At 51.0% G+C, this 13,810-nt stretch overlaps 2 protein-coding genes and 1 long non-coding RNA gene across 7 annotated transcripts in view; 2 read left to right on the top strand and 1 right to left on the bottom strand.

Annotated features, from left to right (window-relative positions):
* The window catches only part of THAP8 (THAP domain containing 8), a 25,215-nt gene extending 18,579 nt beyond the window's left edge, over positions 1 to 6,636 (top strand). For 2 of the 4 annotated variants that reach the window (XM_011948568.1, XM_011948573.1), the window contains exons 2-4: positions 1,963 to 2,155; positions 2,381 to 2,776; positions 6,028 to 6,636. In XM_011948568.1, the coding sequence (XP_011803958.1) occupies positions 1,963 to 2,155; positions 2,381 to 2,776; positions 6,028 to 6,180 (742 nt within the window). In that variant the 3' untranslated portion in view covers positions 6,181 to 6,636. Of the gene's footprint in view, positions 1 to 1,962; positions 2,156 to 2,380; positions 2,781 to 6,027 lie in introns of all 4 variants that reach the window. The other 2 variants (XM_011948587.1, XM_011948580.1) reach the window with 2 other exon arrangements.
* LOC105516409 overlaps positions 1 to 13,810 on the bottom strand; it is a 28,855-nt gene that overhangs the window by 1,406 nt on the left and 13,639 nt on the right. The gene's annotated exons all lie outside the window — the stretch shown is intronic.
* CLIP3 (CAP-GLY domain containing linker protein 3) overlaps positions 9,214 to 13,810 on the top strand; it is an 18,080-nt gene continuing 13,483 nt past the window's right edge. The window contains exons 1-2 of one of the 2 annotated variants that reach the window (XM_011948598.1): positions 9,214 to 9,385; positions 9,694 to 9,917. In XM_011948598.1, coding sequence (XP_011803988.1) covers positions 9,752 to 9,917 — 166 coding nt within the window. In that variant the 5' untranslated portion in view covers positions 9,214 to 9,385; positions 9,694 to 9,751. Of the gene's footprint in view, positions 9,386 to 9,595; positions 9,918 to 13,810 lie in introns of both variants that reach the window. The other variant, XM_011948603.1, reaches the window with a different exon arrangement.

Below are 13,810 nucleotides of genomic sequence, written 5' to 3'. Positions count from 1 at the left end.
CCTCCTCCCCCTTCCCCTCCTCCTCCATCTCCCAGGCTGGAATGTGGTAGTATGATCATAGCTCACTGCAGCATTCAAACTCCAGAGCTTAAGCAGTCCTCCCACATTGCCTCCTAAGTAGATAGGACTATAGATGCACATCGCCACACCCAGCTAACTTAAAAAATATTTTTTTGTAGAGACAAGGTCTTGCTACATTGCCCAGGATGGTCTTGGACTACTGCCTTCAGGAGTTCCTCCCGCCTCAGCCTCCCAAAGTGCTGGGATTACAGACATGAGCCACCATGCCCGGCCTCTTTTTTGTTGTTATTCAGTAGGAGCTGTTCTGCTGTTTGTCAGATGATATTTCATCAGGGTTCTGATACTGCATTTTCCTAATGATTAGCGATGTCAAGTATCTTTTATGTGCTTATTGGCCATTTGTATGTCTTTGGAGAAATGTCTGTTCAAGTCCTTTGCCCATTTTTGAATCAGGTTATTTGTGTTTTATTGTTGTTGTTGAGTTGTTTAAAGACTTGTTAGTGGGTGTTTTCAAGCATACACAAAAAGTAGAGCCCTCAGGATCCATCACTGTGTCACTAGTTATCAACACTTTGCCAATCTTCTTTACTGCCCTGCCCACACCTCTAAATTTTTGTCCTGCCCTATTTTAAAGTAAATCCCAGACATCAGATCTTTTATCCATAATTATTTCAGACTGATTTTCTAACAGAAGACTGTTTCAGAAGTATAAACCAATACAGTTATCACATCTAGCAAAATGAATTTTTTTTTTTTTTTTTTTTGAGACAGGGTCTGGCTCTGTCACCCAGGCTGGAGTATGGTGGTGCAATCTCGGCTCACTGCAACGTCTGCCTCCCAGGCTCAGGTGACCCTCCTACTTCAGCCTCCCGAGTAGCTGGGACCACAGGCATGTACCACCATACATGGCTAATTTTTTTTTTTTTTTGTAGAGTCGAGGTCTCCCTATGTTGCCCAGGCTGGTCTCGAACTCCTGGGCTCAAGCGATCCTCCCACCTCGTCATCCTCCCAAAGTGCTGGGATTACAGGCATGAACCGCCATGCCCAACTGGTTTCTTATAATTATCTTATACTCAGTTCCTGTTCAGTTTTCCCCAATTGTCTTAAAATGTCTTTTTACTGAATTGTTTGTTGTAGGCGAGGTCCACATCCTGCCTTTGTGCTGATGTTTCTTAAATCTCTCTTAATCCAGAAACCCCACACCCCCATGTTATACGTTTGTAGAAGAAACGTTTTCACTTGGCTGCACGAACTCCCACATCGTAAATGTCTGATTTTATAAACTGCTCCAACAAGTTGATGTGGAAGAACAAATTGGGAGTGGAGGGGCGGGGCTGTGGGCAGGTAGAACAGGAAGGAGGCTAGAAGGAGGGGCAGTGGAGGGGGCAGAGGTGGGCTGATGTTGGGTGTTTAAAAGGTGGGGCTTTCAAATTAATAATAATAATAACAAAGGCCAGGCATGGTGGCTCATGCCTATAATCCCAGCACTTTGGGAGGCCAAAGTGGGTGGATCACCTGAGGTCAGGAGTTCGAGACCAGCCTGGCCAACATGATGCAACCTCGTCTCTACTAAAAATACAAAAATTAACCGGGCATGGTGGCGCGCGCCTGTAGTCCCAGCTACTTGGGAGGCTGAGGCAGAAGAATCGCTTGAACCCAGGTGGCGGAGGTTATAGTGAGCCAAGATTGTGCCATTGCACTCCAGCCTGGGTGACAAGTGCAAAACCCCATCTCACAAAATAATATTACTAAAAGACGAAGCTGAAGAAAGGGTTGTAGTTGTGTGTATGAGATAGAGAAAGCCTGGGCACAAGACTGGTCTACTTCCTGGCCCTAGGGAGGCACAGGCTTGGAGCCCAGAGACTTCCAGGGTAGGTATCCTCTGGGAGGGATGAGTCTAAACCTCGTAACACTGACCCAGCCCCCCAACCACCCGTGCAGGTTCCCACTGAAGGATGGTCCCCGGCTGCAGGCCTGGCTGCGGCACATGGGCCGTGAGCACTGGGTGCCCAACTGCCACCAGCACTTGTGCAGTGAGCACTTCACGCCCTCCTGCTTCCAGTGGCGCTGGGGTGTGCGCTACCTGCGGCCTGATGCAGTGCCCTCCATCTTCTCCCGGGCACCACCTGCCAAGGTGAGTGCCAGGAGGTCCTGCTGCTGGAATCCGACCCCCAGACCTCCCCTCCTAAGGGAAGTCCCTCCTTGAGTCTGACCTTTGGCCCTCCCCTCCTGACGACACTTCCTCCCTGAGGTCTGGCCTTACCTAGGCAAGTCCCCCTTGGAAACAAACCCTCAATCCTTTTCCTCCTGAGTTGAAGTCTGGCCATGGCACCCCTGCACCCTGTACCTTGTCTTCCAGAGTCAGCAGAGGACCCGACACACCCAGAAGCCAGTCTCGCCACCACCTCCCCTGCAGGAAAATACACCCCTGCCCCAGGGCTCTGCCATCACAGTCTCTGGCCCAGTGCGCCTAGTGGTGCTGGACCCCACCTCGGGGAGCCCCGAGACTGCGGCCACCGTGCTCCTGACCCCTCTGGCCCCTGCAGCCACTCCCGAGGGGTCACAACCTGAAGTCCCTGCCCAACAGGCCCGGACCGGGCTGGGCTCAGTGCTGGGAGCACTGCAACGCCGGGTGCGGAGGCTGCAACGGTGCCAGGAGCGGCACCAGGCGCAGCTGCAGGCGCTGGAACGGCTGGCACAGCAGCTGCATGGGGAGAGCCTGCTGGCACAGGCGTGCCGGGGTCTGCAGCGCCTGGTGAGTGGTACCCCAGCCTGGTAGCCCTATCCATGGGTGCTGGCCTGGCCTGCAGTGTGTTTTCATTTTGTCTAGGATTCCCTATTCAAAAATCAGAACATTCACCTGTGTTTCCAAATTTCTGGCTTGCCCAGTCTCAGTGGCTCACGCCTGTCATCCCAACACTTTGGGAGGCCAAGGCAGGAAGATTGCTGGAGGCCAGGAGTTCGAGACCAACCTGGACAACATAGCAAGACACTGTCTCTACAGAAAATTAAAACAAATTTCTAGGTTTTCTTGAAAAACAAAACCTGGCAATGCCAAGCAACTATTGGTTGGAGCTGAGTAATGATTGCTCCATTTACTAATATTAAATACTTAATATTTGAGAAGCTCTTACTGTCTGCCAGACACAGAGTTATAACATAGTGAGTTGAAAACTCACTGTGATCCTTTGAGCTGGAGCTACAAGGTTGTTTTTCTTTTCTTTTCTATTCTTTTTTTTTTTTTTTTTTTTTTTGATGGAGTCTCGCTCTTTTGCTCAGGCTGGAGTGCATGGCACGATCTCGGCTCACTGCAAGCTCCGCCTCCCAGGTTCAAGCAATTCTCCTGCCTTAGCCTCACAAGTAGCTGGGACTACAGGTGCCCGTCACCACACCCAGCTAATTTTTTGTATTTTTGTTACAGATGGGGTTTCACCATGTTAGCCAGGATGGTCTCGACGTCCTCACTTCGTGATCCACCTGCCTTGGCATCCCAAAATGCTGGGATTACAGGCATGAGCCACCGTGCCTGACCGCTACAAGGTTAATTTTTTTAAAAATGCAGTGGCTAACGTCTGTAATCCTAGCACTTTGGTAGGCCAAGGTGGGCAGATTGCTTGAACCTAGGAGTTCAAGACCAGCCTAGACAACATGGTGAGACTGTGTCTCACTGAAATACAAAAATTAATGTGGTGGGCACCTGTGGTCCCAGCTACTTGGGAGCCTGAGGCAGGAAGATCCCTTGAGCCCAGGAGGCAGAGACTGCAGTGAGCCAAGATCGCACCACTGCACTGTAGCCCAGGTGACCAAGCAAGACCTTGTCTCAGAAAAACAACAACAACAACAAAAACGCAACCAAACAAAGAACTCACTATAGTCTGGGTGCGGTGGCTTATGCCCGTAATCCCAGCACTTTGGGAGGCCAAGGCAGGCAGATTGCTTGAGTTCAGGAGTTTGAGACCAGCCTGGGTGACATAGAGAAACCCCATCTCTACTAAAAATACAAAAATTAGTTGGGCATGGTGGCATGTGCCTGTAATCCCAGCTACTCGGGAGGCTGAGGGAGGAGAATTGCTTGAACCCGGGAGGCAGAGGTTGCAGTGAGCCAAGACTGTGCCATTGCCCTCCAGCATGGGCGACAAGAGCAAGACTCCATCTCAAAAAACAAACAAACAAAAACCTCATTATAATCTTAATACTGCTGTTGTCTCCATCTTCCAGGTGAAAAAATGGAGGCACAGAGCAGTCCAGTAGTGCACCCACAGTCAGGCAGCCTATAAATTTCAGGGCCAGGATTCAAACCCAGGTGTCTGGCTGCAGAAGAGGCCTGTGAGAGCTTCCTGCCTGGCCCCTATAGAGCTGGAGTTTGCAATCTCTGTAATAGTGTCCTCCAGGCCCTATTTAATCCCTTTTGCCTCTATATTTTACTGCTGGGTGTGTGTGTGTGTAGCAGAGGAAGTTGAGGAAGGGTGTTATGTCTGTGTGTGGGGGCGGGAGGGAGGAAGTTGAGGAAGGGTGTTATGTCTCTGAAAATCACAGTTTGACCAAGGCTTTCTCCTGTCCAAAACCCCAGGGCCAAGCTTGAGGTCCCCAGCCTAGTCCCCATGGCTTTCAGAGCCCTGCCTGGATGAGAGAGGTGCCCACACAGAGCTCTGAATGCTAGACTCACTAACAGGGCTCAGGAAAGAGCCCCCACAGTACCCCTGGAGTTAAGGAGTGTCAGATTTTTTTTTTTTTTTTTTTGAGACGGAGTCTCACTCTGTTGCCCAGGCTGGAGTAGAGTGGCGCGATCTCGGCTCACTGCAACCTCTGCCTCTCTGGTTCAAGCAATTCTCCTGTCTCAGCCTCCCAGGCAACTGGGATTACAGTCATGTGCCACCATGTCCAGCTAAGTTTTGTATTTTTAGCAGAGATGGGGTTTTGCCATGTTGTCCAGGCTGGTCTTGAGCTCCTGACCTTAGGTAATCAGCCCACCTTGGGCTCCTATAGTGCTGGGATTACAGGAGTCTCAGATTGATAGTCAGTGGTTTGGACATGACCCACAGATAGACTTTGTTTGGCCTCCACAGTGCTTTAAAATAATTTCTAATGGCTGGGTGCAGTGGCTCACGCCTGTAATCCCGGCACTTTGGGAGGCCGAGGCAGGTAGATCACTTGAGCCCAGGGGACTGGGCAACATGGTGAAACCCTGTCTCTACAAGAAATACAAAAAATTAGCCAAGTGTTGCACCTATAGTTCTAGCTATTCGAGAGGCTGAAGTGGGAGTATTGCTTGAGCCCAGAAGGTCAAGGCTTCAATGAGCTGTGATTGTGCTACTGCACTGCAGCTTGGGTGACACTGTAAAAAAGGTCTGGTCTTTCCCGAAGGCTCTGCAGATCTAGCAGCACTGGGCTTGGATTCTCAGTTGATAGCAGTCGGCTGGAGCTACAGTGTAGCTGCCTCTGGGGGCTTGAAGTTTGAGACTGTGGCCTGGGGCACAGAGGGACAGTAGGGCAGGGACAGAGCTCAGACTCGGGCCTGGGGCTCTTTGTGGAGCCTGCCAGAGCCCCTGAGCTGACTGCCTCTCTCTGCCTCCTCTCCCATCATTCCAATCTCTGTCTCCTACTCATCTGTCCCTACCTTGCAATCTCCTCCTCTCCAACATTCATTGTCTTTCTCCCCATCATCTCTGTCCCCTACCTGTTTCCCCACCTCCTTATGTCTCTCTTCGTCTGCATATTTTCTGTCTCCCCCACATCTCTGTGTGTACGTCTGTCTGCCTGCACATCTCTTTTTTCTACATGTGTCTGTGTCTGTCTCCCCGCATTTCTCTTCCCATTTCCCCACCCTTCTTTCCTTTCCCATGAATGTCTCTTTGGCCCTCACATCTGCTTTCCTGTCTCCTCATATCTCTGCCCACATCTACACGCCCCACTCCTACCTTTGCCTCCCCGTTCCTCACCATATCTGTTTATCTCTCCCACAACTTGCTCCGTAATGTTCCCATCTCTACCACTTCTTTGCCTTAGACAATGGCCCAGACCCTTGGACCTGAGGAATCCCAAACCTTCACCATCATCTGTGGAGGACCTGACGTAGCAGTGGTCCTTGCCCAGGGCCCTGCACCTGCCACAGTGGATGCCAAGCCGGAGCTCCTGGACACTCGAACCCCCAGTACATAAGGACCAAGACAGACAATGTTGAGGGACAGAAGATAGAAGAGGGAGGAGGAAAGACATTACACATGGGCTTGGCCCCAGCCCCACCACCCACGCCTGGGTAGTAGCAGTGCCTCCCTCAAGGACCTGGGTTCTACCATTCCACTCCTAGGGATGTCTTGAACCTTAGGGGTGACCTAGGCCCAAGTCTGTCATCAGCCCCCAATCCCCTGGGTACCAGGCTTCTGCCACCCCCAACTCAGATCTTTGCAAATCAGTATGACAGCCTCAGAGCAGAGCAAGGGTTGTTTGTTTGGGAGAATCATACCTGGTTCTTAGGAGCCCCACGCTTTTTGTCAAGCCTGGTACTGAGTTGACGATACCATGGTGAACACAGCTGGGAAAATCCCTGCTCTCATGGTGCTCATTCTACTTGAGTAGACGATGAACTAGTAAACAAATAAACGAGAACACTGCAAATGCAAGCGATGAGTGCTATAAAGACAACAAAAATTCGATTTGGGCTTGTGGGAGGGCCCTCTAAGGCCATGTTTTAGCAGAAACCTGGGTGATGAGAAGGGGCTGGCTTGGAGGGTGACAGGCTCAGGTTCCAGAGGACGAACAATCCCTGCAGAGAGGGCCTCCCGTCTGGGAGGCAGTGTTGCTATGGAGAAAACCAGAGTAGGGAAGGGAGATGTAGCAGGATGAGCTGCAGACAAAACTCCTCAGACACCAAATTAAAGAAGGAAGTGGTTTATTTGGCCGGGAGCGTCAGCAGATTCGCATCTTAAAAGCCGAGCTCCCCGAGAAAGAAATTCTTGGCCTTTTCAAAGGCTTACAACTTTAAGGGGTCCATGTGAAAGGGTCGTGATAAATCGAGCAAGTGTGGGAAATGTTACTGGGGGCTACATACATCAGCTAACAGCAAAAAGTTTTACAATGCTTTTTTCATACAGTGTCTGGAATTTACAGATAAAACAAGCAGTTTAGGTCAGGGGTTGATGTTATTATTACTTTTTTTAACTCCTAGGGCCAGATGGTGGTGCCAAGGTTGTCTGGCTATTTATCTTACTTTTGTTCTTTTTCCAACTTTTTGCCTTCTCTTTTTCCTCCTGTCTTGTGAACTAGGCAAGGTGTGGGGAGGAGGGCAGCAGAAGTAGTAGTGGTCTCCTTCCTTAGAGGAAGGGGTGCAGTTGTAGAGCAGCGAAGGTGAAAAGGCACCAACAAGTAAGATCCTGAAACAGGGCAGAGAGGGAGCCATGTTAGGGATATGGAGGAAGCGCATTCCAGGCATCACAAAGAGCCAGTGCAGGCCGGGTACTGTGGCTCACACCTGTAATCCCAGCACTTTGGGAAGCTGAGGCGGGCAGCTCACCTGAGGTTAGGAGTTCGAGACCATCCTGGCCAACATGGCGAAACTCCCATCTCTACTAAAAATATAAAAATTAGCTGGGTGTGGTGGTACAGGTATGTAATCCCAGCTACTCAGGAGGCTCAGGCAGGAAAATCGCTTGAACCTGGAAGACAGATGTTGCAGTGAGCAGAGATCATGCCACTGCACTCCAGCCTGGGGAACAGAGTGAGATTCCATCTTAAATAAATAAATAAATAAATAAACAATAAACAAAAAAAGCAGAGCCAGTGCAATGGTCCTGGGGTAGGGAGGAGCAAGGAGGCCACTGTGGCTGGGGTGGAGTGAACAAAAGAGGGTGAGAGGAAGTGAGTGCAGAGATGATAGGGCGGGTTCATATAGGGCCTTGTGGGCCATGGCTGAGAGCCTTGGCTTCTACCTGGAGTGAGGTGCAGCAGGCAGATCCCTCTGAGGGAAAGAGGGCTCCAAAGCGACAGGTGTTCATGGGTCACTGTGGCTGCATGTTGGAGGAGGACGGGGACAGCAGGTAAGAGGTTGCTGCCATAGTGCCGGTGGCAGAAGATGAAGGATGGACCAGGGTGAGGGCCCAGAATAGTGGTGGGGAGAGTGAGATTCTGGAAATCTTTTGGAGATAGAGCTACTGGGCCTGTGCATTAGAAGAATGAGGTGTTCAAGGCTGTCACCCAGCCCCATCCAGGCTGCAATGATTTGAGGCAGAGCAGGCTACAGCTCCAGGTGGGAAGCCAAGCCATGACGGTGGAGCCAGGACCCTGGGCTGGCTTCAGGAGGCCTCCGTAGGGGAGATACAGGTTCCGAGAGAGTTGGAGGGGTCGATCAGCAGGTCTGTTTCCCAGACACTGCTACAGGCATGTAGCATGGTAATTAAGAAAGCTGGGCACGGTGACTCATGCCTACAATCTCAGCACTTTGGGTGGTTGGGGCAGGAGGATCCCTTTAGGTCAGGAGTTCAAGACCAGCCTGGGCAACATGGCAAGACCCTGTCTCTTTAAAAAATTATCCAGAGGTGGTGGCATGCACCTGTGGTCTCAGCTACTCAGGAGGTTGAGGTGGAAGGATGGCTTGAGCCCAGGAGTTTGACGCTGCAGTGGGCCAAGATCACAACACTGCGCTGTAGCCTGGGTGACAGAGTGAGACCGTGTCCAGGAAAAAATAAAAATAAAAAACAGACTTTACAGACTGTCTGGTTTCAAATGTTCGCTCCATCACCTACTCATGTACTTTTGGGCAAGCGGCTTAACCTCTGTGGGCCCCAGTGTGTGAGCCTTGCATTAAAATGGTAAGGATGAGATGATCATGATAGGAGTCTCTAGGAAATCACCTCTCTGAGGCACCCATTATGAATGGTGAGCTTGGAGAAGGGGTCCGGTCTAGGGTCCTAGAGAGAGAGAACATCCATCGTCACCACGCCCGGAGACCACTCCCCTCACCGGCCTGGTTTGCAGGCGTGGCGGAAGGGGATGGATAAGATCTGTACTCGCGCTCTCAGCCCTCTCTTTCGCCCTTGTATCTGCTTATCTCGCTCCTTTCTGTAGCCATCTCTTCCTCTCCCTGTACTCAGAGGCTCTCCCCTTTGCGTTGCCGCCTCTGGCCCCTCCATCAATGCGAGCGCCTCCCAATCCCTCCTCCTGGTCCCTCCTCCCCTCGCCGGTAAGGGGGCAGCAAGCGCATGCGCAGTCGTGCCCCTCCCTCTCCGCCCCCACCCCCCGTCGGCGTCTGGGCCTCGTCCCCTTCTCTCTGTCTCCCTCGCCTGCCCCATCACGTCCCCTGACACCGACACCCCATTGCTCCCACAGTCTCCCCAGTCTCCACTTTGGTCCCCAGCGCTGTCCGCCCGAGGTAAGATGGGGAGGGGGCGGCCCGCGGAGAAGGGGAGGGGCGAAGCATCCTGCATCCCGAGATAAACAAACGCTGGGAGGGGGCGGCTGAGACTGAGGGGCCTGACGCGGGAGGAGAAGAATGGGGGGCTGGGCCTGGGGGAGGTGGCAGGCGCTGGGCGCACACACCGGGGCCCTCTATGGGTAACGGGGGTCCCTATGGTTGCCCAAGATCCAGTTGCACGGAGGCCACTCGGGGCCCTGGAAGCTCCTAGGGGCTTGGACCCTGGAGCCTGCGGGGCACCCTCTCCAGCTGACCTCTGCCTCCAGGATTTGCCTGAAAGCTGCCCCCAACTCTGCACCTGCCCCCCGAGGGCCACCAAGGACCATGACTAAGACAGATCCTGCCCCAATGGCCCCGCCGCCCCGAGGAGAGGAGGAAGAAGAGGAGGAGGAGGATGAGCCTGTCCCCGAGGCCCCCAGCCCCACCCAGGAGCGCCGACAGAAGCCTGTTGTGCACCCCTCGGCACCTGCCCCCCTCCCTAAGGACTACGGTAACACTGTCCCCACCCTGGAATCTGGCCTGGAGCGTTGGGTGGCTGGGAAGGGTGGGCTGTGCTCTGCTGGTGGTGATGGTGAGAGAATTTCTGGGGAATTTGAAGGTGGTCCAGAGGAATCTTGGCTGCAGAGCACCCCTCGTTCATTCACTCATTCACCCATTGAAGAATGGAATTGTAATACTCCTAGTCGTTGATTCATGACACATCATTCCATCATTTAGTCTTTCAACAATCATTTATTGAAAGCATCTGTGGACCTGGCTCTATGCTAGGGGCTGGGGCCACAGCAGGGGGCAAGAGAAACCCAGTCTTTACAACTCACAGGCCTCAGTAACAGCCACACAAATAGGTATTAAACCATAATGTAATTTAGTTCACATTTAGGTTTATATGCAAGAAAGAAAAATATAATGTAATATAAATATGTAACTACAAGACATTATGAAAATTGTATTTACCAAAAACAAGCTGCTGCAAGAGTTTTTTAAGACATGGTTTCTCTGAGGAGGTTACGTTTGAGAAGACTGGAGGGTGAGTTGGGGTTAACTAAGAGAGGGGTCAGGGGAAAGGGGTCCCAGGAGAGGTAACTGCTGGGTAAAGGATCTGAGGTAGGAGGGTACGGAGCTGAGAGGCGGGCCTCTTGGAGAAACTGAAAGTGTCTAATCATTGACCGGACGATATTGACCGAACGATATTTATCGAGTGCTGCTACTCTGTGACAAGCCTTATGCTGGGTGCTGGAGATTTAATCCCGAGTGATCCAGGAATGATCTTCCCTTGCAGGAGAGAAGGAGAGACTAAAAAGTGAACAGATAAATAAATCAGAAATCAGATAAATTCAGATTGGAGTGAGTGCTATGAAAGAAAGAAAAGGTGGGCCAGGTGCGGTGGTTCACGCCTGTAATCCCAGTATTTTGGGAGGCCGAGGGCAGTGGATCACCTGAGGTCAGGAGTTTGAGACCAGCCTGGCCAACATGGTAAAACCCCATCTCTACTAAAAATACAAAAATTAGCTGGGCATAGTGGCGTACGTCTATAATCCCAGCCACTCATGAGGCCAAGGCTGTAGAATCGCTTGAACCTGGGAGGCAGAGGTTGCAGTGAGCCAAGATCGAGCCACTACACTCCAGCCTGGGTGACAGAGTGAGACTATCAAAAAAAGAAAGAAAGGAAGGAAGGAAGGGAGGGAGGGAGGGAAGGAGAGGTGGGGATATGATAATGACTAGGGGGCAGCTACCTGCAGGGGTAGTCAGGGCTGGTCTTTCTGAGTAGGTGTGACATTTAGTTTGGGACCCGAAGCATGGGGAGGAATCAGCCAGAGGAGAGCTGGAAAAAGAGTGTTCCAGGCAGAGAGCAGCAAGTGCAAAGGCCCTGAGGCAGAATTGAACTTGGAACAGAAAGATCCTGGAGCTGCATTCAGGAAATGATCAAGGTTGAGGTGAGAGGTTGGCATAGGCCAGATCTGGAAAGGCCTTCAAGGCTACAGTGAGGACTTTGGTTATATTCTAAGTGGGATGGGGGAGAAGAGTGGCAAGGTGAGGGTGTTTAAAAGCAGAGGAGTGGCAGGTCTGATTTATAGTTTGAAAGCTCCATCTGGGTACTGGGTAGAAGGGGATGGAGCGCAGCCAGAGTTGAATGTAGAAGGAGAATTTGGAAGATATGCAGGCTGGGAATCCCCAGCAGCTGTGAGGTTCCGAAACCAGGTTCAGAGAGTTAGCGTTGCCAGGATAGAGCAGGAGAGATGGTATCCATGGACATGTCACCCACTAGAAGTGGATCAGGGAGACTACAAGTTGACTTCAGTCTAATAGAAAAATAAGAAAGTTGGCCAGGCACGGTGGTTCTGGCTTATAATCCTAGCACTCTGGGAGGCCGAGGCGGGAGGATCGCTTGAGGCCAGGAGTTCGAGATCAGCCTGGGCAATGGAGCAAGACCCCATCTCTACAGAAAATTTAGAAATTAGCCAGGCATGGTGAGTACCTGTAGTCCCAGCTACTCCAGAGGCTGAGGTGGGAGGATCACTTGAGCCTGAGAATTCGATGCTGCAGCAAGATAGGATTGCACTACAGCACTCTAGCTTGGGTGACACAGTGAGACCCTGTCTCAAAAAAAAAAAGAAAAAAGAAAAATAAAGTTATCTGGGGCCTGAGGTGTTGCAGGGGCGGGTGGGCGCTGTACTTCAGAAAACTGGAAAATCTCCTTTGGAAATGCAGCTGGAGGTGACTGGGGCCTGTGACTCAGTGGGAGGTCGGAGGGTGTAGGCTGAGCCCTCCAAGCAGTCTTGTTTGCAGAGCGGGAGAGGGTTTTGTCCCAGAATGTGAAGGAATCTGGAAATGTGGTCGAGGACAGGGAAAAGGCTAAGGTGGACTCCAAGAGGAAATCGTGTATCTGTTAAATCTGTACATTAATTCAACAGAGATTGACTGAGCACTTACTGTGTGCCATGTGCTGTGCCTGGCCTTAGAGATAAAGGAGTGAATGGGGCAGAATGGAATCGTAGCATTTAGATCCTAGTGAGGGAAGAAGAAAGGAAATGAAGGAGGGAGAAAGAGAAGGAGTAAACATGTTAAGTAGTGATATGAGCTATGATATACATAAATAAATAAATAAATAAATAAATAAAGGGCTGGGCATGGTGGCTCATACCAGTAATTTCAGTGCTTTGGGAAGCCAAAGTGGGAGGATCGCTTGAGCCCAGGAGTTTGAGACCAGCCTAGGCAACATAGCAAGACCCTGTTACTACAAAAAAAAAAAAAAAAAAATAGTGGGCATGGTGGTGTGTACTGTAGTCCCAGCTACCAGGGAGGCTGAGGCAGGAGGATCACTTGAACCCAGGAGTTCAAGGCTGTAGTGAGCTATGATCACACCATTGCATTCCAATAAGACCTTATCTTTTTTTTTTTTTTTGAGATGGGCTCCAGGGTGGAGTGCAATGGCGCGATCTTGGCTCACTGCAACCTCTGCCTTCCTGGTTCAAACGATTCTCCTGCCTCAGCCTCCTAAGTAGCTGGGATTATTGGCGCCCACCACCACGCCCAGCTAATTTTTGTATTTTTAGTAGAGATGGAGTTTCACCATGTTGATCTGGCTGGTCTCAAACTGCTGACCTTGTGATCTGCCCGCCTTGGCCTTCCAAAGTGCTGGGATTACAGGCATGAGCCACCATGCCCAGCTAAGACCCTATCTCTTAAAAAAAAAGAAAAGAAAGAGTAGGAGATGGAGAAGGGCGGGTACCGATTTAGACAGTGTGGTTTGGGGAGGCCTCTCTGAGGAGATGACATTTGAGCAAAGATCTATAAAGCTTTGTGAAGATGTGTGGGAAGTCTATTCCGAGTGAGAAAAATAGCAAGTGCCAAGACCCTGAGACAGGAATTTGCTTGGCACGTGGGAGGCACAGAGGGAGCCCAGTGTGGGAAATGAGGAAAGGGGAATAAGTGAGGGGAGAGGGCTGAGAACTGAGGGGCTGGATGTGCAGAGCCCTGAGGGCCATGGGGAAGACTTTAGTCTGTTCTCTGGATGAGATGGGAGCTGGAGGAGGGTTCTAAGCCAAGCAGGGCTATGATGTGACTGCAGTTCTAAAAGGAGCATGCCGACTGATTCCTGGAGACACCTTCTATGTGGCACTTCCCTGGGCTGTGTATAATCTGATCATTCATGTACTCGTTCATTCACCACGCACTGAGTTCCTGCCACGTGCCAGGGCCCTGTGCTGGATGCTGATGTCACAGAGAGCAGTACTCCTTGGAGTCGAGTGGGAGGAGACAGAAGTGCCTCTAGGCACCACCCTTGCTGGGCACAGGTTGATTCCTGCTCATAGATACATTTTATTTTATTTTTATTTTTATTTGATGTATTTATTTACTTTTTTTTTTTTTTTTTTTTTTTTT

This window comes from Colobus angolensis, unplaced genomic scaffold (genome assembly GCF_000951035.1).
Source record: "Colobus angolensis palliatus isolate OR3802 unplaced genomic scaffold, Cang.pa_1.0 Scaffold107, whole genome shotgun sequence".
NCBI lineage: Eukaryota > Metazoa > Chordata > Mammalia > Primates > Cercopithecidae > Colobus > Colobus angolensis.
Note: the sequence above shows the minus strand (reverse complement) of the source record. Positions and strands in the feature narration are given on the sequence as shown.